Raw genomic sequence first — 26,986 nt, 5'->3', positions numbered from 1 at the left:
CCACTCTCCATTTTCTATCTATTAACCAATCCTTCTTCCATGCTAATATATTATCCCCAACTCAATGAGTCCTTATCTTACCTATAAACCCTATTGAATGCCACTTCAATATCCAGGTATACTACTACATCTACTGGTTCCATCTCTATTTACCCCTACTAGTTGCATCCCCAAAAAACTCCAACAAATTTGTCTCACAGAATTTCCCTTTAGTAAAAACATGTTGACTAGTTCCAATCACACTATGCTTTTCTAAGTGCATTGTTGAGATTTCCTTAATAGTAGATTCCAGCATTTTCCCAACAACTGATGTTAGGTCAACTGGCCCTTAGTTCAGGCTTTTCTCTCTCCCTCCTTTCTTGAAAAGCAGTGTAACATTTGCCAACTTCCAATCTAGTGGGACCATTCCCAAATCTAAGGAACTTTGGAGAATCATAGCTAGCACATCCATTATCTCTGCAGCTATCCCTTTTAGAACCCTAGGGTGTAGACCATCAGGTCCACTGGATTTGTCATATTTTAGTCCCTTAAGTTTATCCAATATATTATTCCTGCTGATATTAGTTTTCCTAAATTTCCTCAATCTTTTTAGCCCCTAGGCTATTGTCTATTTCTGGTATGGAACTTGTGTCTTCTACAGTGAAGACAGACACAAAATATTTGTTCAATGCCTCTGCCATTTCCTCATTCCTCATGATAATTTCTCTTGCCTCTGCTTTTAAAGGACCAACATTTATTTTAGCTACTCTCTTCCTTTTTATACATACAAAAGCTCTTACCCAAACTATTTTTATACTCCTGGCTAGTTTACTCTCATTCTATTTTTTTCCCTTTTTATCAACTTTTTGGTGGCACTTTGCTGGTTTCTAAAACACTCCTAATCCTCAGACTTACTACTGTTTTTGTAACATGGTAAGCTTCTTCTTTTAATCTAATACTATCCTTAACTTACTGAGTGAGCCAAGGATGAGTCCTTCTTGCTGAGTTTTTGTTCTTCAGTGGAATGTATTTTTGTTGAACATTTTGAATTGTTCCTTTAAACGCTTCCCACTGTTCATCTACCTCCATACAATTTTGCCCATTTACCCAATTAAGCTTAGTCAGTTCTCCCCTCTTACCTATGTAAGTGGGCTTAAATTTAAGATTTTTGTTTGCAATAAATCACTCATAATCATGAGCCGCAAGTATAAGTGCTTCTCTTCCAACCCTCCCCCCTTGAGTTAGCTTGTCAACTACCCAACTAACAAATGATCGTTTGGATGTGATTGGAGTAACCCAACAACCTTTTGAAGCATCCTAGTGTCAGATTAGACTTAGATTGGACCTGGGATCTAAACCAGTCTTGGAATCCTCAGGTGATTTAGCAATAACTTGTGCTTTTAGTCCTTGCTCTCATAAAAGTTGCCTTCAACCCTTTTAAGGAACTGCTTCTCACTTTGTCCCTCGTTTTCTTTAATTTAATTTATTTGGTTGCTCAAAAGAGTAAAAGTTGCCTTCATTTAGTATGTTTCAATATTTTAAACAGAGCAGCAAGCAATAAAATATCTCTCTTTTAAAATTGCTTGAAGCCAAAACACTAAATATTTTATAACAAAACTACTACTAAGTTAAACCAAGTAAGATAGATGTTAAAATAAAATGAATGTATCCATTTGGAGACAGACATTGATAATTAGCAGGATTGTAAATCATATTAGAACAACATCCAGGTTTTTCCACAGTTCTTAAATATTTTTAGTGCAAATCTACGTTGATGAAGAGTCAACTTGCTTTCTTTCTTATACCTGAGCTTTTTTCTCCTGTGAGGAATATATAGAAAAGAGTAAAAAATATCTGGGAGTAAAAAAGACTTCAGTGAATATTTTACTGTTATTATCTACTTTATATACTATAAACACTCAGCATACCTTTGGCTCAGATTTTCCTGTTATCTTTTTCAGTAGTTCATTAAGGTGGCTCCAGTTACCTTGTGAGTACCAGCCAGGTTGCTCTAACGAGGGAAGTGGCTCCCTTTCTTCATCATTAACTGTGAATAAATTAAAAGAGTTCATCAAAAAGAGTTTACATTTTCCTCATATATTTGAGATATAAATATCAATGTCAGAAAAACATTAGTACCATTTAGATGATCCAGGTTCCTTTTTGTTTTTGCAGTCTGCCCTATCCAGAGAGCATTGGCTCAATTTACTCAGCCTCTCATCATAGTGCAACCATCTCATCCCAGGAACCAATCTAGTGACAAAAACAGAAATACCTGGAAAAACTCAGCAGGTCTGGCAGCATCGGCGGAGAAGAGCAAAGTTGACGTTTCGAGTCCTCATGACCCTTCAACAGAGCTAAGTAGAATTAGGAAAGGGGTGAAATATAAGCTGGTTTTGGGCGGGGGGGGGTGGAATTTCACCCCTTTCATATTTCTATTTAGTTCTGTTGAAGGGTCATGAGGACTCGAAACGTCAACTTTGCTCTTCTCCGCCGATGCTGCCAGACCTGCTGAGTTTTTCCAGGTATTTCTGTTTTTGTTTTGGATTTCCAGCATCTGCAGTTTTTTGTTTTTAACCAATCTAGTGAACCTTTGCTGTATTGCCTCCAATGCAAGTATATCCTTCTTAAGTATGGAGGTCAAAACTGCACACAGTACTCCAGGTGTGATCTCACCAAAGCTCTGTACAAGTGTAGCAACACTTCCTTATTCCTGTGTGCTCCTCACAGCTTACTGTCACCACTCACTTTGTACCATCAAACTTAAGCTACGTAACTCCTGGTCTCTTCATCCAAGTCATTAACACAGATTGCAAATAGCTGAGGTCCTAGCACCAATCCTTGTGGCACTCCACTAGTCACAGTTTGCCGAGTTGAAAATTCCTAGTTTATCACTACACACTGATTCCTGCCCTTTAATCAATCTTCTATCCATGTTATTAACCCCAGCTCTATGAGCCCTTATCTTGTGCATTAGCCTTCTGTGTGGCACCTTACTGAATGCATTTTGCAAATCCAGGAGAGTGCGAGAGGACACCAGGACAGACAGTTGGCAGCACCTAGAGGAGAGTGCGAGAGGAGGATTCTGTGGCTCCAGGATGGTATGTTGTCTCCCTGGTGCCAGAGTCAAGGATGTCACAGAGCAGCTGCAGGACATTCTTCTGGGGAGGGTGAACAGCCAGAGGTCGTGTTCCACATTGGTACCAATGACTTAGGTAGGAAGGGGAATGTGGTCCTGCAATCAGAAATTAGGGAGCTAGGTAGAAAATTAGCAAGCAAGACCTCTAATAATCTCCAGATTACTCTCAGTGTCACATGTCAGTGAGTACAGAAATAGAAGGATAAGGCATATAAATGCGTGACTGGAAAACGGTGTAGGAGGGAGCCTTTAGGTGCCTGGCACAGGCTCTGGGGAAGATGGCACCTGTACAAGCCAGAAGGATTGCAAATGAACAGAGCTAGGACTGGGTTCTTTGTGGGGCGTGTTGCTAGTGCTGTTGGGAGGGCTTGAAACTAACTTGGTAGGGGTGTAGGAACCAAGAAAAAATATTAGGGAGGAATACCAGGGTGCACAAAATACTGGAGGGACAGATATCACTAGTATGGAGAATAGTGAGTTAATAGGTAAAGTCGGGGTAAGGGAGAAAGTAACAAAATCTAAATCAGGGTTACAATGCATGTATGTGAATGCACGGAGTATAGTAAATAAGATTGGGGAGTTACAGGCGCAGATTGCCATGTGGAACTATGATGTTGTGGCGATAACAGAGACCTGGCTCAAGGAAGGGCAGAACTGGGTGTTAAATATTCCCAGGTACAAGGTGTTCAGAAAAGATAGGAAGGAGAGTAAGGAGAAGGGGTGGCAGTACTGGTTAAGGAGAGCACTGCAGTGCTGGAGAAAGAGGATGTCCCAGAGGGTTCAAGGACAGAATCAATTTGGCTGGAGCAAAGGAACAAAAAGAGTGCAGTTACATTGCTTGTGTAGTCTATAGGCAGCCAACTAGTGAGAAGGACGTAGAAGAACAAATCTGCAGGGAAATTGCAGAGAGATGCAAGCATTATAGAGTAGTTATAATGGGTGACTTTAATTACCCGAATGTAGGCTGGGACAGTGGTAGTGTATAGGATGGAGAGGGGAAAAATATCCTAGGCTGTGTTGAAGAAAATTTTCTACAGCAGTATGTGTCCAATTCTACAAGAAAAGACACACCGTTGGACCTGGTTCTTGGAAATTAGGTGGGCCAAGTAGATCTAGTGGAAGAACATTTAGGAGACAGCGATCATTGTATTGCACGTTTTGGGATGATGGTAGAAAAGGAAGATAGGCAATCCAGAGTAAAAATAATTAACTGGATAAGAGCCGACTTCGATAGGGCAAGAACAGAGCTGGGCTACATAGACTGGAATGAAAGATTGGCGGGAAAAACTGTAGCTGAACTGTAGCTACCTTCAATAAAGAATTGGTTTGGGCACAGTAAAGGTATATTCCATTGAAAGGGAAAGGTAGGGTAAACAAATCCAGAGCTCCCTGGATGAAAAAGGAGATAGAAATTAAGATAAAGAAGAAAAAATGTGCGTATGACAGGTGTCAGGTAGCAAATACAATTGAGAACCAAGAGGAATAAAGAAGGTTCAGAGGGGAGGTCAGAAAGCATAGTAGAGAAACTAAGAGGGATTATGAGAAAAGATTGGCAGCCAACTTAAAGGGGAATCCCAACGTCTTCTAAAGGCATATAAATAGTAAAAAGATGGTAAAAGGAGGAGTTGGGCCGAAAAGGGACCTAAAAGGGAATTTATACATGGATGAAGGGACCATGGCTGAGGTATTAATGAATACTCTGCATCCCTCTTTACCAAGGAGGTATATGCGACGGGTCACAATGTCACACGAGGAAACTCTGTCACTAGAAGGATTCAAAATTGATAAGGAGAAAGTTGAATAGACTGTCGGTACTTAAAGTTGACGAGGCACCGGGACCAGACAAGATGCATCCAAGGATATTGACGGAAGTGAGAGTCCTCTGCCAGTCCTCTGGCACCTTCCCTGAGTCTAGGGAATACTGAAAAATTATGACCAGTGCCCTTATAAATATTATGCCCTTGTTCAAAAAAGGTTGTAAGGATAAGCCCATCAATTACAGACCAGTCAGTTTAACTTCAGTGTTGGGCAAGATTCTAGAAACAATTATTTGGGATAGAATTAGTAGTCACATGGAAAAATATGGGTTGATGAGGAAGAGCCAGCATGGATTTCTAAAGGGGAAATCTGTTTAACTAACTTGCTGGAGTTTTTTTGAAGAGGTAAGAGAGACAGTTATTGAGGGTAATTCTGTTGATGTGGTGTACATGGACTTTCAAAAGGCATTTGATACAGTGCCACACAACTGACTTGTGTGAAAAGTTATTGCTCATGGAATAAAAGAAACAGTAGCAACGTGTTTGCAAAATTGGCTGAAAAATAGGAAGCAGAGAGTAATGGCCAGTGGATATTTTTCAGGCTGGAGGAAGGTTTGTAGTGGAGTTCCCCAGGGGTCGGCATTGGGACACTTGCTTTTCCTGATATATGTTAATGATCTAGATCTTGATGTGCAGGGTCAGTTTCAAAGTTTGTAGATGATATGAAGCTTGGGAGTGTTGTAAACTGTAAGGAGGACAGTATAGAACTTCAAAAGGACATAGACAAGTTGTTGGAGTAGGCAGATAGATGGCAGATTAAGTTCAATGTGGAGAAATGTGAGGTGCTGCGTTTTGGTAGGAAGAACATGGACAGACAATATAAAATAAGGGATGATATTTTGAAGAGGGTGCAGGAGTAAAACGACTTGGGTGTATATGTGCATAGATCATTGAAGGTGACAGGGCAGCTGGAGAGAGCAGTCAATAAAGCATGCAGTATCCTGGGCTTTATTAATAGGGGCATAGAGTACAAAAACAAGGAGGTTATGCTGAATTTATATAAGGCATTTGTTAGACCTCAGCTGGAGAGAAGGCGGCTGAGAAGATTTGATAGAGATATTCAGAATCATGAGGGGACTGGACAGAGGAGGTAGGAAGAAGCTGTTCCTGCATGTAAAAGAATCAAGAACGAGATGCCACAGATTTAAGGTGATTTGCAAAAGAAGCAAATGTGATGTGAGAAAAAACTTATTCACTCAACGAGTGGTTCAGGTCTGGAATGCACTGCCTATAAGTATGGTGGAGGCAGGTTCAATTGAGGCATTCAAGAGGGCCTTAGATGATTATTTGAATAGAAATAATGTGCAGGGGTACAGGGAAAGGCAGGGCAATGGCACTAAGGTATAATGCACATTTTGGAGAGCCGATGCAGACATGATGGGCTGAATGGCCTCCTTCTATGCCATTAAAATTCTGTAACTCTGAGATTCAGTGAAATACTGTACAGCTACTTGTTCTCCCTTATCCACCCAACTTATTAGATCATCAAAAAACTTGAATAAGTTTGGCAAACATAATTTCCTTTTCATTAAATCACGTTGACTTTGTCTGACCTTCTGAATTTCTAAGTGCATTGCTAAGATGTCATTAATAAGAGATTCTCCCTCCCCGCTTTCAACACTATAAAACCCATCATATTTCACCTTCCTTCAGTTCCAAAAAGAGTCATATTCGACTTGAAACATTAACTCTGCCAGACTTGCTGAGTATTTCCAGCATTTTCTGTTTGTATTATTCCTTAAGACTACCTCTTTGACCAAGCTTTATGATGCTGCTGTGAAATACCTCAGGACATTTTATTTTGTTAAAGGCACTATATAAGTACAATTTTTTATTGTGTAATATAAATCTGTCTTTGGTGAGTCTTGGCACAGTTCATTTTAACAATGACTATCATGCCTTGTCTTTGCCTGTGGGTTTCGTATTGTTACAAAAGCCATATGCTGTTCTGGCAGAAAACATGAGATGGTGTTTGACGTAGTGGACAGGTTTTCAGGCAACAAACACATATTACTGTTGTGACATGAGGTCACTATATGGCAGTCCATTTGCACAACTGTGTCAAAAGATTTTGAGGTTTAAGGTTAACAATAGTATAGATGTTCCAGATCTCAGCACTGCGTCTGGAATAAGCCAAACCATGGCCAATTTGGATACAGGTATAAATGCAATTCCATCAATATATATGAGTTCTGCATTAAATACACACTACTTAGCTACTATAACTTACATACCATATTTTTACTGCAGACAATTAACAATTTTTAAAATATTGAAGCCTAAGATATAAACATAACAGTAAACAATATATATTTTCAAATCATGAGCTGCAATAAGTTACTGCAGTCAAAAGGTCAGAAAAGTATGTTCTTTGATACAAGATAGTGTTCTAGAGGGGCTTAAATGAGGTCTTCTACAGAAGCACTATAATTTTCTTTGTTTTGCATTGGATCAATGTACTGGAATGAAAAAAATGGCACAACTGAATTTAAGTGGAATTTTACTTTCTCTGCTAGATTTCTACATACAAATTCGGCCTGTAAAGTATGTTGCATTAGAGTATGCAAAGCATTAGAGTATGTAAGGCAATCAGTACTAAAATTGGTTGGGAAAAGTGACATTTGCTAGTGAACTGAATGTCTACATTCTTTATGCTGACACTGTGAGGTTCAGCTGAAGGTCAAGAACATCATAAATATTGGCAGAGGGGGAGAGGCCAAAAACAAGCAGATGACAACAGCTGTTTAACATCACAATTTCTGACATAAAGAATACATGTGCTACGATATTGACAATGCGATTTGCCAAAACACTATCACAACTAATCTTTATGATGTCATTCAAAATACTAGAAGAGTTCACAAATGCTAAGTGAGTAAAATTAAAGATTAAATCTAACACACGCATTCACGGCTAGATATAATTTGTTTGCACAATTTCAGTACATCGATTAATGGGATAGTCATTGCTCCTGTACTTCTGGCTCAGAGCTATGCTCAAAGACAGTGAGGATTGCAGAATGAGGGCTAGACTGTGGTCTATCATTAACAGCACATATCATTAACTGTGCTGAAGGCCCAATGAGAGTGTTTAATTTACTCCGGTTTGATTTTCTATACCATTAATATGCAAATATAAACCAAACGTAGCTTTAGAATCAAAAATGTCGCAGCAAAGGAATAATATTTTTCCAAGTCAACTTTTTCTTCTCTATTTTTGAGCTGGATCTAATTATATGGTGATCATTCTTTCCAAACGTTCTTTTGCTTTTTGGTTGATACTTATTCTGCTTCAATACCCAGAACCAGGTACAAGCAATGTCTCCATCATGCTTAAGTTACAAGATGCTGACTGAGAAAACAGTCTTGAACAGACTCTAAAAAATCTCTCTCTTTCAACGCGAACATTTTCCCTATCTATTACTATTATACTGAGATGCATATGTGTTTAATCTGTCAACAGATTTTATGTTCAATTTCTTTTCTTTTGCTTGAATTTTGAAGCCAGTTCAAAATGGATAATAAAAAATGCTGGAAAAACTCAACAGGTCTGGCAGTATCTATGGAGAGAGAGAGACAGAAATAATGTTTCAAGTCTGTATGACTTTTCTTCAGATCTAAAGGGAGGTCATACGGCCTCGAAACGTTATCTCTGTCTCTCTCTTCAGATGTTGTCAGACCTGCTGAGTTTTTTTCAGCATTTTTTGTTTTCGTTTCAGATTTCCAGCATCTGCAGTATTTTGCCTTTATCAAAATGGATAATGCCAATAGCTTACACCTTCTAATTTATAATGGGATTTGCTGGGTGTACAGTGGGGGAGAGACAGAGAAAGTGATATCTAGAGAGAAGGGAAAATTCTGTTCTCATTCTATTTAGATTTTTTTTTAACACTAAGGGAAACAGAAAGAGAGGGAAGGAGAGAAACTGTTTGCAGGTGAAGGAATGTCCAGTCTTTCACCATCTGTCCTTGGGGAACAAGTGGGGACGAATGGATGGTAGATTAAGGGTAAAATTAATAATACCTATTATTCCTTCCTATTGTGATGTTACATCTATGTATTAAATTTCATCTGTCACTATTTAGCCCATTCACATATCTTGTTCAGTTCATTTTGTAATTTCTGATTTCATTACCATTTCAAGTTTAGTGTCTGCTGCAATTTGGCTAAGTTGTATCAGTTTTTGAATGCAACTCATTGATGTAAATTAGAAACAGCAGTGATCCCAATACAATCAACCTGGTTTTCCACTTCTTCAAAGAAAAAAGGAGGTTAATCAGGAAGCACCTTCTTTATTTTAAGCTGTGTTGATGGCTGTTTACTGGACTGATGTTGTGATCATCCTCAGGTTTATCCCAATAATCGATTCGGTTATTTTACATGGGACTGAAATGAAAGACTAACAAACCTTTAGTTGCCCAGGTCTGTTTTATCACCCTTTTTGAATATAGATACCACAATAGATTGTTTTAAATTTATTGCCACCTTCCAGACCTAACGACATCCTTATGATAATTGCCAGTAGCCGGGATTTTCAGGCCCCAATGTGGAGGGAGCCGCCGCAGGAGATGTGGTGGCCCAGTCCACTGACCTTCGGTGAGACCGGACGATCCCAGTGCTAGGCAGGCCCAGAAAATTCCACCCAGTGTCTCACAAATGTACTTCTTAATCTTCCTCTACAGTGTGACATAGATAACATGCCTACAGATTTATTTGCTTGAAGTGCTTCCAGGTTATCTAGGAATTGCAACTCATTTACAGCAAAATCTCTGACACTGGGTGGATTCTTATAAAGAAACCAGAGCTATCCGTGCTGCTAACCCCACTGGGAAATATCCCGATATCAAAAATAACTTAAATTCACATAGCACCTTTAACATAATAAAACATCCCAAGGCTTTTCACAGCAACATTATAAAATAAAATCTGACACTGAGCCAGATAAGGAGAAATTAGGTCAGATGACCAAATGCTTGGGCAAGAGTAGTTTTTAAGTAGTATCTTAAAGGACAAAAGTGAGGTAGCGAGGTAGAGAGATGTAGGGTGGGAATTCCAGGGATTAGGGCCCAGGCAACTGAAGGCATGGCCACCAACGGTGCAGCAATTAAAATCGGGGATGTTCACGAGGCCAGAATTAAATGAGTACAGATATCTCACAGGATTGTGGGCTGGGGGAGTTTACAGAGATATGCAAGGGGAGGCTTTGAAAACAAGGATAATAATTTTAAAATCAAGGCATAACTCTGCTGCCCTTGTCCTTCTAAATGGTAGTGGGTTTGGAAAGTTCCATCTAAGGAGGCTTGGTGAATTCCTGCAGGGCATCTTGTAGATGGTTCACACTGCTGCTACTATGTGTCAGTGGTGGAGGGAATGAATGTTTGTGGATGGGGTGCCAATCACTTGGGCTGCTTTGAACTGGATGGTGTCAAGCTTCTTGAGTGTTGTTGGAGCTGCACTTATCCAGGTAAGTGGGGAGTATTCCATCACACTCCTGACTTGTGCCTTGTAGATGGTGGACAGCCTTTGAGGAGCCAGAAGGTAAGTTACTTGTCGCAGGATTCCTAGCCTCTGACCTACTCTTGTAGCCACAGTGTTTATATGGCTAGTCAAGTTCAGTTTCTGCTCAATGGAAAACACCAAGCTGTTGATAGCGGGGGATTCAGTGATGGTAATGCCTATTGAATGTCATGGGGCAACGGTTAGATTCTCTTTTGTTGCAGATGGTCATTGCCTGGCACTTGTGTGGCACAAAAGTTACTTGCCACTTGTCAGTGTACATGTGAAAATTAATGGTGTTTTTGGATGACATAGCAGAGAGACAGCATTTAGATGAGAAATAGGAGGGAGCCAAGGATAGATCTTTGAGGGACACCAGAGGCAGTGATACACAAGCGAGAAGAAAAACCATTGCAAGTGATGCTATGGCTATGACTCAATAGATAAGAATGGAATCAAGCATGTGCAGTCCCATCCAGCTGCACAGCTGCAGAGAGACATTGGAGGAAGATGGCACCAAAGGCTGCAGTTAGGTTGAGAAAGATTAGGAGAAATAGTTTACCTTTTACACAGCCATAAAGGATGTCATTTGTGACTTTGATTAGAGCTGTTTTGGTATGTGGCAGGGGCGGCAACCTGATTGAAGGGATACAAATATGGAGCTCCAGGAAAGATGAGCATGGATTTGGGAGATCATTTGTTATTACAACAGAGGAACTCTTTAGCTTGGAGAGATCAGCATCTGTGTGCTGCTCCTCAGCTGCCACCTCCACCTTCACAGTGAATGGTTGCCTGCAAAAGGCCAATGTGCACGTACAACATAAGAAATGGTATCTTCCAGAGATGGGTGTTGGTTCCCTTATTTTGTTTTTGCACCATGATTGATAAGGTCTGTTAAAAGTGAAGAGCAGACATAAATTTGCATTGATCCTAATACCAACAAATCTCTTCACGGGAGGAAAGGAACGTACAGGCTGACAAAGTGCCTCACCCCATGTATATATCTAACTCTCTCTTGAATTTGTTGGTATTATCAGGCCTCAATCCCTCCCAGAGTCATCCATTCTAAATTAAGTACTTAAATCTAATCTTTCATCTCCCCTCTCCCAAGAATAACACTACTCCGTCTTGTTATACAATCTGTGCCAATGTTAAACGTATTGACAGCTCTCGTGTCTATCCTCTTTACAATCTTGAACACCTCCATAAAATCACATTTAAGCTTTCTCTTCTCTGGTGTAAATAGTCCCAGCTTCCTCTCATAATTTAGGTGCCTTATCAGGGCTGGAGAGACAGCGAGGGGCAAAACAACAAACAAGCATAGACATGAGAATGAGATTCCTAAGTTTGAAGCTTTGGGAATCAGGGAGGTAGTCAGAGGGGTCCAGTGGGGCGTCGGGTGGGTCAGTATTATAATTACTCAGGAATTAGAAGTGGTTTTAATTCTAACCTTTCCTGGGTAATTACTGTACTAAGAGAGATGGAACCATCCAAAGTCTCTGATTTAAATCGGAGTATCGGATGGTTCCCGGTACGGGGTAATTGCTCATTAGAAGTTTGAACTTCCCAGGCGATCCCGTGCTGTCCTTGTGTGGGGATTTATGGGGGTCCCCCAGTGCATTTTCTGGGATGCCTCCTGGGTTTATCTCCCAGATATAGAAAGTTCTAGCCATAATTTCTATCTCCAAAAGCAACATAATACTCAAAATTGATTTTGGTAATAAAATACACAGAAATTAGCTTAGATTTTTATTCATCTATCTTAATAAATATTGCAACAACACCCCTAACATTCTAAATTCTTGAACTGGACTTACAGTGGAGCTTAATACTTAACCTTTTGGTTATGTACAATGGAGGCCATCTCACAAAACACCTCAGATTCTTTGAACAGCATCTGCCATAATGAGCAGGTACGATCCACGTTAGCAGAAGGTAGATTTCTGAGAGTTAATAAACTAGATTGCTACCTCTCCATGTAGATGGCAAATAATTTTACATCTGAGCAGAAGCTGAGAAACAAAAGAGTTAAAGCTTTGAAATAGATACTCTGTGTTTGTGTTTCATTTTCAAGACTTAAAATATCTCAACTTGGCAGCAATGAATTTGAACACAAAGTTAGAGAGACTCACACTTAAATCTCAGAGCATAGCTAAAGCATCCTCCCTAAAAGAGCATTCTATTTTATACATAATTGATATTAAATTAAAACTAAAAAGGGTACCTATAATTCTGGAATTTTAGAGCGCATGCTGCCTATGAATTTTAAATTACAAAAGATTATTTAAGATATTTAAATCTGTTAAGGTTTATTATTTTCATTTGAAATATTAGAACCCTAATTTTGTAAAACCTGCCTTGAGGCAGGAGGCCAGGAGGGTTAGGATTAGATCCTTTTCCTGGCAGGCATCAATGGTATTCTGTGAATGACAGGAGGTGTGTTTCTGCAAGGTAGAGGCTGGTTCTGTTCTCTTTTGCTTCTGGCATGAGAAAGAATCTAGGATAGAATCATAGGATCATAAGATCGTTATGGCACAGAAGGCTATTCAGCCCATAGTGTTCATGCTGGCTCTCCTAAGAAGCAATTCACATACTGCCACTCCCCTGCCCTCTCCCACCTCCCTGCACATTCCTCCTTTACAGATATTTAGATAAGTTCGAAAATGCAAAAAAATTAATGGCACAAAAGGAGGCCACTCTGGCCATTATGCCTGTGCCGACAGAGAAATGAGACCCCCAGCCTAATCCCATTTTCCAGTACTTGGTCCATAACCCTGGAACAGTCCATATCTACAGTAACAAAGATTATCCATTCTAAATGTGAGTCAACTTATGAAGCCATGCCATGACATTATGTATCAAAACTTTTGAATATTACAGATGATTATATATTCACCTAAATTCCAATTTATGGCTTGAATACTTTCACTTACATACGCTAATCCCATTTGTTCTGTTCATTGTTTAGTACTTACAAATGTTCAATGAATATGAAAGTTATGGGTCATGGAATTTCCAATCTGGTTATTTCACTTATGAGTTTCTGAGATCATTTCACTGTGCGATTGAAGGAACCAAGTTGATTCCTTCTTTGTAAAATGAAATAAATTACGCCTCAGAATCTGTAACTGTTTCCAAAGATTGAAGAGATTGTTGGTCGAAGTTTGAAGAGAACATTGCATGCTTCAGCAAAAGTAAAAGTGAAACTGACTTTCTACCATCTTTCCATTGTATCATGTGTCATAGCATTTTCTTCTGTACAATGGTAACATGATTTACAGTGGAGGGACCAAGATAGAAATGTATTGACAAAGGGATACCTGAAGCACACTAAATGATTAAAAATCTGACTTCTAGAATTACAAAACTTGTAATACCTTATACATACACTAAAGATCTCAATGCTAACTTCATAATTACAATAACTTCCAAGAAAAGAGAATCTGTCAAGACTCAGCTCAGGACAGCTGCTACATGTCATTGACAGCCCAGTGCACATTATTTTGTCCTGTAAGATAAAACCAAAATACTGCTGATACTGGAAATCTGAAATTAAAACAGGAAGTGCTGGAAAAACTCAACAGGTCTGGAAGCATCTATGGAGAGAGAAACAGCTTGACCGATGCTGCCAGTGCTACTAAGTTTTTCCAGCATTTTCTGTTTTTATTGCATTATTCCTGATTCTTCCAACAGTGTTAGGTTTCCAAGTTAATGCAAACCAACAAGGGCACACAAACGTGTGGTTGCCATTCAAGGGAATGGTAACAGAGTGATAATGTTACAGGATTAGTGCTTCGAAAATGCTCCAGTGACATGAGTTCAAATTCCACCATGGTAGCTTGGGGAATTTAAATTCAATTAATTAAATAAATCTGGAATTACAAAGTTAGTCCTGGTAATGGTGACCATGAAATTACTGGATTGTCAAATCAAGCCATCTGGTTCACTAATGTCCTCCAGGGGAAGAAATCTGCCATTCCTGACTTGTTCTAGTCTGCATGATTCCAGGCCCAGAGCCAAGATAGTTAATTCTTGGCTGCTCTTTGAAATGGTCCTGTATCAAACTGTTAGGGAAAAGTTTAATAAGAAGAAAACTGAATGGACCAGTCGACCCTGCAAAATCTTCTTCACTAACTTATGTGACTTGTGTCAGGATTTCCAAATTTGGAAGAGACGTTCCACAGGCCAGCCTGCCAAAAAATTATGCCTTACAACCAATGTTCTACACTCCTCTATCACCATCTCTGTGTATGTCCTATCCCACTGGCTGACAAAACCCTTTAGAGATGGTGGCACAGTCAGGTGTTCTTAACATTGTCTCTGGGCCTCACAAGGTTTCATGTCTCAAGGAAACCTCCTACTGATTACTAGCTACCACCCTCCCTCAACTGAAGAATCAGTACTTCTCCATGTTGAACACTTGGAAGAAGCACTAAGGATATCAAGCGCACAGAATGTACTCTGGGTGAGGGATTTCAATGTCCATCACCAAGAGTGATTCGGCAGAATCATTACTGACCATGCTGGCTGGGTCCTAAAGGGCATGTCTGTCAGACTGGGCTTGCGGCAGCTGGTGAGGGAAACCAACGTGAGGGGAAGACATAATTGACCTTGTCCACACTAATCTGCCTGATGCAGGTGCCACTGTCCATGATGGTATTAATAGGAGTCACACTGTACACGCCTTGTGAAGCATTGTTTTACAAGGACATTCTCTATCAGGTTGTGCGACACTACCATGGTGCTAAAAGGGATAGATTCAGAACAGCTGTGGCAGCTTAAAACTGGGTATCCATGAGGTGTTCTAAGTCATTAGAAGCAGCAGGATTTCACCACAATCTGTAACCTCATGGCCCAGCATATCCCTCACTGTACCATTATCATTAAGCCAAGAGGCCCACCCTGGTTTAATGAGAAATGGAGGAGAGTATGGCAATGAAGTGCCAACATAGTGAAGTTCCAATATATGGCAGCAAGCATTTTCAAGGGTAGAAGCAGCATGCAAGGCAGAGCAATGTCATCTGACAAACAATGGGTCAGATCTCTGCTCTGCTATCCTGTCACAACTATTTTAAATGGTGGTAGACAATAAAACAATTAACTAGAGAAGGATAAAAACAAAAAACTGTGGATGCTGGAAATCCAAAACAAAAACAGAATTACCTGGAAAAACTCAGCAGGTCTGGCTGCATCGGTGGAGAAGAAAAGAGTTGACGTTTCGAGTCCTCATGACCCTCCAACAGAACTGAGTGAATATTAGGAGAATGGTGAAATATAAGCTGGTTTAAGGTGGGTGGTGTGGTTGTAGGGACAAGCAAGCGGTGATAGGAGCAGATAATCAAAAGATGTCACAGACAAAGGAACAAAGAGGTGTTGAAGGTGGTGATATTATCTAAATGAATGTGCTATTTAAGAATGGATGGCAGGGCACTCAAGGTACAGCTCCAGTGGGGGTGGGGTGGAAAGACTAGCAGGGCATACAAGATTTAAAAATAACAGAAATAGGTGGGAAAAGAAAAATCGAGATAAACTATTGGAAAAAACAAAAGGAAGGGGAAAGAAACGGAAAGGGGGTGGGGATGGAGGAAGGAGTTCAAGATCTAAAGTTGTTGAATTCAATATTCGGTCCAGAAGGCTGTAAAGTGCCTAGTCGGAAGATGAGGTGCTGTTCCTCCAGTTTGCGTTGGGCTTCACTGGAACAATGCAGCAAGCCAAGGACAGATATGTGGGCAAGAGAGCAGGGTGGAGTGTTAAAATGGCAAGTGACAGGGAGGTTTGGGTCTTTCTTGCGGACAGACCGCAGGTGTTCTGCAAAGTGGTCGCCCAGTTTACGTTTGGTCTCTCCAATGTAGAGGAGACCGCATAGGGAGCAACAAATGCAGTAGACTAAGTTGGTGGAAATGCAAGTGAAATGCTATTTCACTTGAAAGGAGTGTTTGGGCCCTTGGACGGTGAGGAATGAGGAAGTGAAGGGGCAGGTGTTGCATCTTTTGCGTGGGCATGGGGAGGTGCCATAGGTAGGGGCTGAGGATTAGGGGGTGATGGAGGAGTCGACCAGGGTGTCCCGGAGGGAACGATCCCTACGGAATGCCACCAGGGGGAGTGAAGGGAAGATGTGTTTGGTGGTGGCATCATGCTGGAGTTGGCGGAAATGGCGGAGGATGACCCTTTGAATGCGGAGGCTGGTGGGGTGATAAGTGAGGACAAGGGGGACCCTATCATGTTTCTGGGAGGGAGGAGAAGGAGTGAGGGCGGATGCTAGGGAACTAGAGAAGGGGGCTAGTAAGATATGATAATAAGAAATAGGAAGAGTAGGCCTGCTCTGTCTTTTAATAAGATCATGGTTTATCTGATTGTGGCCTTGACTCCACTTTCCTGCAAGCCCCCCCATAACCATTGACTCTCTTGTAGATAAAAAACCTGTCTAACTCAACCTTGAATATATTCAGTGACCCAGCCTCCACTGCTCTCTGGTGAAGAAACTTCCAAAGACTAATGACCCTCTGAGAGAAGAAATTCTCATCTCAGTCTTAAATGGGAGGCCTCTTATTTTGAAACCTTTCTCCATAGTTCTAGATTCCCCCACAAGGAAAAACATCTTTTTAGCATTTATTCTGTCATGCATCCACAGAATCTTATATATTTCAATAAGATAATGTTTCATTCTTCTAAACTCCAATGAGTATAGACTCAACCTGCTCAACGTTTCTTCATAAGCCAACCCCTTCATCCCAGGAATCAGCTAAGTAAACCTGCTCTGAGCTGCTTCCAATGAAAGTATATCCCCCTCTAACTAAGGAGACAAAAACTGTTGGGGTGATTATATTATATCAGTGCAGTCTCACCAATGCCCTGTTTTGTTGTAACAAGACATCCCCACTTTTATACTCCATCCCTCTTACAATAAAGGCCATCATTCCATTTGCCTTCCTAATTACTTGCTGTACTTGCATGCCTACTTTTTGTGATTCATGTATAACGACACCCACATAGCTCTGTCCAACAGCATTCTGCAGTCTCTCTCAATTTAAATAATAGTCTGCTTTTCTTTTCTTCCTGCTAAAGTGGACAACCTCACATTTTGCCATCCCACCAAATTTTCCCACCCTATCAACCTATCTACATCACCTTGCAGACTCTTCCTATCCTCCTCACAACTTACGTTCCTAATTACTTGTTTTAAAAGTACTAAGGAAACTAATGGGGCTAAAAGCCGATAAGTCCCCTGGACTTGATGGGTTGCATCCTAGGATTTTGTAGGAAGTAGCTATAGAGATAGTGGATTCCCTGGTAGTAATCTTCCAAGAATCCTTAGATTCTGGAAAAGTCCGAGAGGATTGGAAAACTGCCATTGTAACACCCTTATTCAAAAAGGGAGGGAGACAAAAAAACATGTAACTATAGGCTTAACATCTGTCACTGGGAAAAGTTAGAGTCTATTATAAAGGATGTAATAGCAGAGCATTTAGAAGTAGACAAAATAATCAAGCAGAGTCAGCATGGCTTCATGAAGGGGAATCACGCCTAACAAATTTATTAGAATTCTCTGAGGAGGTGACAAGCAGGATAGAAAAAAGGGAGCCAGTAGATGTAATACATTTGGATTTCAAAAAGGCTTTCGATAAGGCACCGTACATAAGGTTACTCAACATGGTGTTGGGGGTAATATATTAGCATAGACAGAGGATTGGCTAACTAATTGAAGACAGAGAGTTGGGATAAGGGGGGCATTTTCAGGATGGCAACCTGTAACTGTTGGAGGGATCAGTGTTGGAACCACAAATATTTACAATATATATTAATGACTTGGATGAGGGAAGTGAATGTACTATTGCCAAGTTTGCGGATGACACAAAAATAGATGGGAAGGCAAGTGGTGAGGGTGGCACAAGGAGTCTAGATAGGGATATTGACAGGTTAAGTGAGTGGGCAAAAACTTGGCAGATGGAATATAATATGGGAAAATGAGAAGTTATGCACTTTGGCAGGAAGAATAGAGAAGCTGAATATTATTTAAATAGTCAAAGACTGCAGAAAGCTGAAATATAGAGGGATTTGGGGGTCCTTGTGCATGAATCACAAAAAGCTAGCATACAAGTTCAGCAGGTAATAGGGAAGGCAAATGGAATTTATTTCAAAGGGAATGGAGCATAAAAATAGGGAAGTCTTACTAAAACTATACAAGGCACTAATTAGATCACACCTAGAATACTGTGAACAATTTTGGTCCCCTTATCTAAGGAAAGATATATTGGCTTTGGAGGCAGTCCAATGAGAAGATTCACTAGGTTGATTCCGGGTATGGAGGGATTTTCTTATGAGGAGAGGTTGAGTCGATTGGGCCTGTACTCATTGGAGTTTAGAAGAATGAGAGGCAGCCTATTGAAACATATAAGATCCTTAGAAGGCTTGACAGGGTAAATGCTGAGAGGTTGTTTCCCCTTGTGGGAGAGTCTATGATCAGAGGGCATAATCTCAGAGTAAGGGGTCTTTTAAGACAATGATGAGCAAGAATTTATTTCCACAGAGGGTAGTGAATCTGTGGAATTCTTTATTGCAGAGGGCTGTAGAGGCTGGGTCGTTAAATACATTTAAGGCTCAGCTAGACAGATTTTTAATCAGTAAGAGAATCAAGTGTTATGGGGAAAAGGCAGGAAAGTGGAGCTGAGGGTTATCAGATGGGCCACGATCTCACTGAATGATGGAGTAGACTTGGTGGGCTGAATGGCCTACTTCTGCTCCTACAACTTATGGTCTATCTTTGTATCATCAGCAAAATTGGCTACAATACCTTAATAGTCTCTCCCTTAATCCAAGTCACTAATATGGATCATAGGAATATAGGAACCGGAGAAGGCCATTCAACCCATCGAGCTTGCTCTGCCATTCAATATGATCATGGCTGATTGAACATTTCAATGCCTTTTACCTACACTATCCCCATAACCCTTTACGTTATTGTTAATCAGAAATCTATCAATCTCTACCTTAAACTCAATGGCTGAGCTTCCATGGCTCTTTGGGGTAGAGAATTCCAAAGATTCACAACCCTCTGAGTAAAGGAATTTCTCCTCATCTCAGTCCTAAGTGGCTTCTCCCTTATTTTGAAATTGTGTCCCCTGGTTCTAGACTCCCCAACCAGGGGAAGCATCTCACCTGCTTCTACCCTGTCTATTCCTTTAAGTATTTTGAAGGTTTCAAAGAGAATACAGGCCCAGTTTGTAATATCATAAATAGTTGAGGCCCCAGCACTGCTCCCTGTGACGCTCCCAAAGTTACAGTTTGCTATCCAAAAATGAGCCATTTATCGTGACTCTCTGTTCCCTATTACTTAGTCAATCCCTTATCCATGCTAATATATCATCCCAACACTATGAACCCTTAACTTGTGTAGTAAGATGTATCTTTTGGAAATCCAAATACGTTATATCTACTACAAAAGACAAAGCTGAAGCATCTACAACCATCTCCAGTCAGAAATGCAAAGTGGATGATTCATCTCAGCCTCCTCCTCAGGTTCTCAGCATCACAGATACCAGCTTTTTGCCAATTTGATTCCCTCCACTTGATATCAATAGATGGATGAATGCACTGGACATAGCAAAGGCTATGGGCTCTGACAACATCTTGGCTCTAGTGCTGAAGACCTGTGTTCCAGAACTAGCAGCATCACTAGTCAGAGGGTCATCAGCCTGACAAATTAACTCTGTTTCTCTCCACAGATGCTGCCTTACCTGCTGAGTAATTCCAGTATTTTCTGCTTTTATTTCAGGTTACCAATATCTGCGGTATTTTGCTTTTGTACCCCTAACCAAGCTGTTCCAGTATAGCATGAACATCTACCTGACGATGTGGACAATTTCCCAGATATGTCCTGGCAACAAATACAGGACAAATCAAAACCAGTCAAACATTGCCTCATAAACCCCTCTCTCAATTATCAGCAAAGCAATGGAAGCAGTTGTCAACAGTGCTATCAAGTGGCACTTACTCACCAATAATCTGCTCACTAATGCCCAGTTTGTATTCCATCAGGACGACTCAGACCTCATTACAGCCTTAATCCAAACAGGGTCAAAAGAGTTAAATTCCAGAGATGAGGTGAAAGTTCACAACCTTGACATCAAGTCATCATGAAGCCCTGGCAAAATTAAAGTCAATAGGATTCAGGGCGAAAACTGGTTGGCCACAAAGGAAGATGGTTGTGGGTGTCATCTCAGTCCAAGGACATTGAATCATCTCAGTCCCAGGACATTGTTGCAGGAGTTCCTCAGGATTGTGTCCTAGGCCCAACCATATTCAGCTGCTTCATCAATGACCTTCCCTCCATCATAAGCACAGAAGAGGGAATGTACACTGATGATTGCCAATGTTCAGTTCCATTCATAACTCAGCAGATACTGATGTAGTCTATGTTCATATGCAGCAAGACCTGATAACATTCAGGCTTAGGGTGATATGTGGTAATATTATTTGTGCCATATAAGTGCCAAGCATTGACTATCTCCAACAAGAGAGAAACCAACCATTTCCTCTTGCCATTCAATCGCATTAACATCGCTGAATCTCCCATCCTCAACATCTTGTGGACGGGTTACCATTGACCAGACATTTAAATACTGTGGCTACAAGAGCAGGTGAGATGCTGGGAATTCTCCAGCAAGTAACTCATCTCCTGACTCCCTAAAGCTTGTCCACTATCGGTAAATCATATGGCTATGATGGATAGCCACAATAGGAACATGGAAACATCGCATTTAGGAGGAGTAGGCCATTCGGCCCTTGGACCCTGCTCCACCTTTCAATAAGATCATGGCTGATTTGGTTGTGGTCCCAACTTCACTTTCTTGTTGCTCCCTATAAACCTTGACTCCCTTGTCTACTAAAACTCTATTTAACTTAATATTCAGGAGTTTAATGGAATACTTACCTGGATGAAAGCAACTCCAACAACACTCAAGAAGCTCAACACCATCCAGGTCAAAACAACCTGCTGGATCGATGTCCCTTTCACCAACTTAAACATTCACTTCCTCCACCATTGGTACACAGTGGCAGTTATGTGTATCTACAAGATACACTGCAGTAACTCATCAAGGTTCCTTTGACAGCATCTTCCAAACTTATGTCCTCTACTATCCAGGACAAGGGCAGCAGATGCATTTGAACACCACCACCGGTAAGCTCCCTTCCAAGTCACACTTGGAACTATATCACTGTTCCTTCAGTTTAACTGGATCAGAATCATGGAACTCGCTCCCTAAAAGCAGTGTGGGTATATGTGCACTGCAGAAGATCAATGGATAGCCTTCTCAAGGACAATTAGGACACTCCTGGTGCAGAACCTAACAGAAATGTAGGGCAGGATTTTACTTTCAGCGTGCAGGCGCCGTCCAACACACTGGAACGTAATATGACGCGTGATGACTATGGACATGTGTCCCGTCATCGCGCTGTCTCACGATATTTCATTCGGCGGGCACGCACTGGAGACGGCTGCGCACCTGCCAATAATTGAAAGGCCTATTAAAGCCATTAACCAACTAATTAACTTCAAATTTACACTGCCTGTCCAACCTAACGGTTGGCAGGCAGGCAGGTGAAAATGCCAAGCAGCCTTTACATTTTTTTAAAAAGTGTTTCGATCTCTCTGAGGCACGGAGCCAATTAAGGCCCGCCCACCGTGACGCTTACCTGGAAGTGCTGAGCGCTCCCTGTGCAGGTGGGGGGTGGGGGGGGTGGTTTATTCCCTGAGAGGTTCCCTGCACTCTTGCGCGCAGAGATCTCCCCAAGGCACAGAGGTGCTTCAGGGAGATTTGTTTCAATGCAAAAGTTTTAAATAAAGGTTTTTTAACACTTTTAAAACATGTCCCGTCATGTGACACTATCACAAGCTGGGACAGTCAAATAATAAAAGTATAAATTTTTATTAGATTTTAAAACACTTCATGAAACCTCTTCCCACCTGTGGATGAGGTTTCATGAAAAATATGAAGGCTGCCCGGGCAGCTTAATGTTGGACGGGCAGCTCATTGAATTGAATTAATTAGGTTTTAAATGGTCTTAATAGACCTTTGACAACGCGGTGGGCGTGCAGCCCGCCAAACTGAAAATCTAAATGACGCACGGTGCCTTCGGGATGCACGCCCAATGTCACTGCGCATCATTTTACGTGTCAGCAAGCGGGCCCCACCCCAGCTCACCGACAGCAAAATTCTTCCCCCTCTGTGGCTTTTAGTTTCAAGGGAGGTAGCCCATTATAGTTAATGGAAGTGTCTGCAATTAGAGTGAAGCCTGATCAAGATTGTCTAGTACCTCAAGTTTCTAAAATGATAAAAGTATGCTAGTTTTCTATTGTGGCATGACTAGAACTCCTTTTCTGTGATTACTGCAACTATTAAGGGACCAAAATTGTGACATGCTTTATTTAACACTTGGCAAAATAAATAATTCATTAGACAGCTAAAGGGCTTTGACTCACATCCCTCCCATGTATGTGGGTGGTAGGAATAATATTCAATCATCTACCTGTTGATAAATAATCTGGGTTAGTTTTAAAAAATGTTATTGATAAGTGATGTTTTAATCTGAGGTGTCAAAACTCTACTTGTGGTCGTATAGGTGCTGCTGGTGCCCATCAAATGGCCAGCTTCAAGATTCTGAAAGTATTATAACATTTTTGGAAATATTATTTAAAGTATTGCATGAATCAAGAATTCTATTGCTGATTATCTGATATTTCTTTTGCTTATGTGTAATTATGGTCTCTAAACAAATTAAACATATTTGCTATTCTTGGGGATTAAAATTCTTCTAATTGCTTGTCTTACTTGAACGTCATTAACCTTGAACATCGATCCTGTGGCTCTGGATTCTAAGTCAACCGATGAAAAGACTCAGTATTAGGAGTCAGCCAAGGGTCAGTTGGTAGCATTCTCACCTTTGAGTCAGCAGGCTGTGGGTTCAAGTCTTACCCCAGATACTAGGCACTAAATCTAAGCTGACACTCCAGTGCATTAGTGAAGGAGTGCTGCATTGTTCAAAATGCTGTCTTTTGAATGAGGCGTTAAACTGAGGCTCCAACTTCCACATAAATGATCACACAGGCTGTATTTTGAAGAAGAGCAGGGAAGTTTCCCTGATGTTTCGGCCAATATTTATCTCTCCATCAAAATCACTGAAACAGATGATTTGGTCTTTACCTCATTGTTGTTTGTAGGGCCTTGTTCTGCACAAATCAGCTGCAACATTTCCTACATTAAAACTGTGACTACACTTCAGAAGAACCTCACTACCTCTAAAGCACTTCAAGAGAGAGAAAGATCATTTACTTAGGACCTCCGGACATCACAATGCACTTCACAGCTAATGAAAAGAGTTTTGTAGTGAACACTGCTTTGATTTAGGAAATGTGGCAGTTAATTTATGCATGTCTTGAGGTCAAGAAAGACACTACATAAATGCATGCTTTTTTTTCTTTAAAGGATCCCTGGTCTTCTTTTCTACAATGGAAACCAATCTTCAATTCCCTCCCATTTAAGCTCTAACAAACTACATAAAGCAGCCAAACTGACAGAAGATAAGAGACAAAATTACAGATGAGTGAAAAGGGACAGTTTTCACTTTTCAATAAATTTCCTTCAAGGGCTTAGAAATATTTTGAGGCTTACTCCAACAATAAAACCTTACAACAAGAGCCTCTAAAGGACACCCACATATCCCGCTGGTGTACAGAAATTTTAAAAAAACATTAAGATCAAATTCATGAAATACTGAAAAGATCTTGTTTGCAGAATGTATAAGGTTATTTAACTAATGTTTTGTCTGCAGTCAATTGTTTTTTTCTTATTCTCAGCAGTCTAAATAGGCTTTGATTTGTCTTCTTGCAATGTTTTTCCTAATTTGACTGCAATTCATAGTAGATGCTGGGCAATTATCTGCTTGTGCATTCCCAGCACAGAACCTCACCCCAGAATTCTGCAGCACCAGCCTTGGTTTTCTGTCTACCAGAATTAAGGGATAGAAAATGACAGGGGATTCAAATGCAATTTACCAATATACACAACAAAAACAAAAATACCTGGAAAAACTCAGCAGGTCTGGCAGCATCTGCGGAGAGCAGCACAGTTAACGTTTCGAGTCCGAATGACCCTTCAACAGAACTAAATAAAATATTTTTATTTAGTTCTGTTGAAGGGTCATTCGGACTCGAAACGTTAACTGTGCTCCTCTCCGCCGATGCTGCCAGACCTGCTGAGTTTTTCCAGATATTTTTGTTTTTGTTTAGGATTTCCAGCATCTGCAGTTTTTTGCTTTTACCAATATACACATCTGACAGATGAGGCTACTTTGCTGATGGGTGGGGGTGTGTGTGTGTGTGTGTGTGTGTGTGTGTGTGTGTGTGTGTGTGTGTGTGTGTGTGTGTGTGTGTGTGTGTGTAGGGTGGTGTGGTGGAATTCAATCAGAAATTTGCCATTGTTATATATTATGAAAACAGGTTTGGAGGGCATAAGTAAAGCAAATGGAAATGAAATACAGGAACTGTAAACACAAATCAGATGGTAAAATAATCCAATGGTTTACCTGAATGTTGAGTAGGGATACAAATAGCTCATGGCAACAGCAATGGGAATTAGTCTGAAAACATATTTCTTATTTCAGAACTCCTCTTATAATGTAAAAAATCCAAAAGTGTATGGCGGCAGGCAGAAGGTACAAACCAAGTTGGTGAAAAAATAGTTTCTCTGTTCAATTTTGTACAATGTAAACCCAACAAAAAAATCCCCCTGAAAATTCTCATCATTTATTCCATATGGTGAAGATAACAGGCGGACATTCGACTGGTCACCCACACAAGTAATTCTTAGAAATACAATTGACAAATTGTAATGTGTAAACATATAGGGCGGAATTTTACGGTCCCATTGCGGTGGGGGTGGGGTTGTAAAATGCAGTGAGCTATTCAAAAGTCCATTGACTTTGGCTGGACCATAAAATCCTGCCTGCATAAGATTCCGCCCATGGACTGAAAGAATGCTGCACCATGATGTATGAAATTCCTTATGGTATTCTAAGTTAATGTATTTAATCCTGTACACTGCAAGATGTAGCTTCAAAGGAAATTGTGGCAGGATATTACATCTTTTCATTAAAAACATATGACACTTTAGTTCAAATTATTTTTCTGATTTATTTCCAGAAAGAGACTTAAAAGACCTGTGTGCCATTTATTACATCAATACCTGACAAAACACACTCCACTTCACCGGACTGGAATCCACTTTTGCCATTATTCCCAAACCTGTATACCATGTGTTTCAAACAGCTTAATGCACACAAAACCAGCTTTAAATTACAATGTGGAGGCTATATCACCAAGGTAAATATGACATTGAACCAAAAACTCCTTGATAAGCTGGGTATAAATTCTGTCTTTAAGGCAAATTAATTTTTGCATCCAATCTCTGACTTGTACATATTTAAGAGCTATTCCAGTCTTACTTCTTCCTCCCCCATCTGAATTCATCCCTGTATTACTGCAATTTTTGTCTGTCTCCAGCCAGCCAAATATCACAAAGTGAACCAACATTTTGATCATGATAATGGAAAGTCAATGTCATAGGTAACACATTTTAACTGATCTCAGTCCACAGATATTGGCATAATTTTTGAAGTGTTTTGCTCATACAATTGCAACTTGACTGAATATAAATATTTATGTTAAATGATTAGGTGTTGAAAATCACAAAACATTTTATATCTGCATCTACTGCATTCATTCCTGCAAATGAACAAGTTGCAATTACAAGCTACATTTTGGTGGAAACTTTTTCAACCATTTTACGCATTTAAAATTTCAAACTACATACATTGCATATAATATTCTGGAATTTTAGTAACCCATGGCCAGCATTTTCCCCCGTCGGGGTGGGGTGGGGGGGATGTTCGGGTGCGGGCGCGTGGATTTCCGATCGGCGCTCCCAATTGGGGGCGTGCTGCCATTTTACGTGGGTGGGCCAATTAAGGCCCACCCAGTGTGACGTCTTCCCGCAAGCGCTGTGCGCTCCCTGTGCGGGCGGGAGGGAGGGGAGTGGGGCTTCCCTGAGCCGGGAATGCGCTCTTTCGAGCGCATGCACAGATTTTGCTGAGGCAGGGTGCTGCCTCAGGGAGCTCGGCTCAAGTTTGAAAACTTTATTAAAGGGAGAAAAAAATATTCCTGACATATCCCCTCATGTGGCACTGTCACATGAGCAGGGACATGTCAATTACTTTTAGTTAAAAATTTTATATACATTTTAAATCACTCATGAAACCTCATCCCGCCCGTGGATGAGGTTTTATGTATTTTCTAAAGGCCACCTGGCTCTTCGCCTGCCCACCAACCTCAAGATTGGACGGGCGGGTCCATTAATTACCTTAATTACTTTTTTTAAAGGCCTTAAGTGGCCGTTGGCAGTTTGGTGGGTGCACAGCCGGCCACTGAACTGAAAATCTAAATGACACGCGGCACGTCAATTTATGTGCTGGTGAGCAGGCCCCATCCCCTGCTCGCCAAC

General features: G+C 40.7%; 1 protein-coding gene across 2 annotated transcripts in view; it reads right to left on the bottom strand.

Moving 5' to 3' along the window:
* Positions 1 to 26,986, bottom strand: part of nt5dc1 (5'-nucleotidase domain containing 1) — a 602,479-nt gene that overhangs the window by 79,614 nt on the left and 495,879 nt on the right. For both annotated transcript variants that reach the window (XM_041187282.1, XM_041187283.1), the window contains exon 9: positions 1,908 to 2,026. In XM_041187282.1, the coding sequence (XP_041043216.1) occupies positions 1,908 to 2,026 (119 nt within the window). The remainder of the gene's footprint in view (positions 1 to 1,907; positions 2,027 to 26,986) is intronic.

Source organism: Carcharodon carcharias, chromosome 5 (genome assembly GCF_017639515.1).
Source record: "Carcharodon carcharias isolate sCarCar2 chromosome 5, sCarCar2.pri, whole genome shotgun sequence".
Taxonomy (NCBI): Eukaryota; Metazoa; Chordata; class Chondrichthyes; order Lamniformes; family Lamnidae; genus Carcharodon; species Carcharodon carcharias.
Note: the sequence above shows the minus strand (reverse complement) of the source record. Positions and strands in the feature narration are given on the sequence as shown.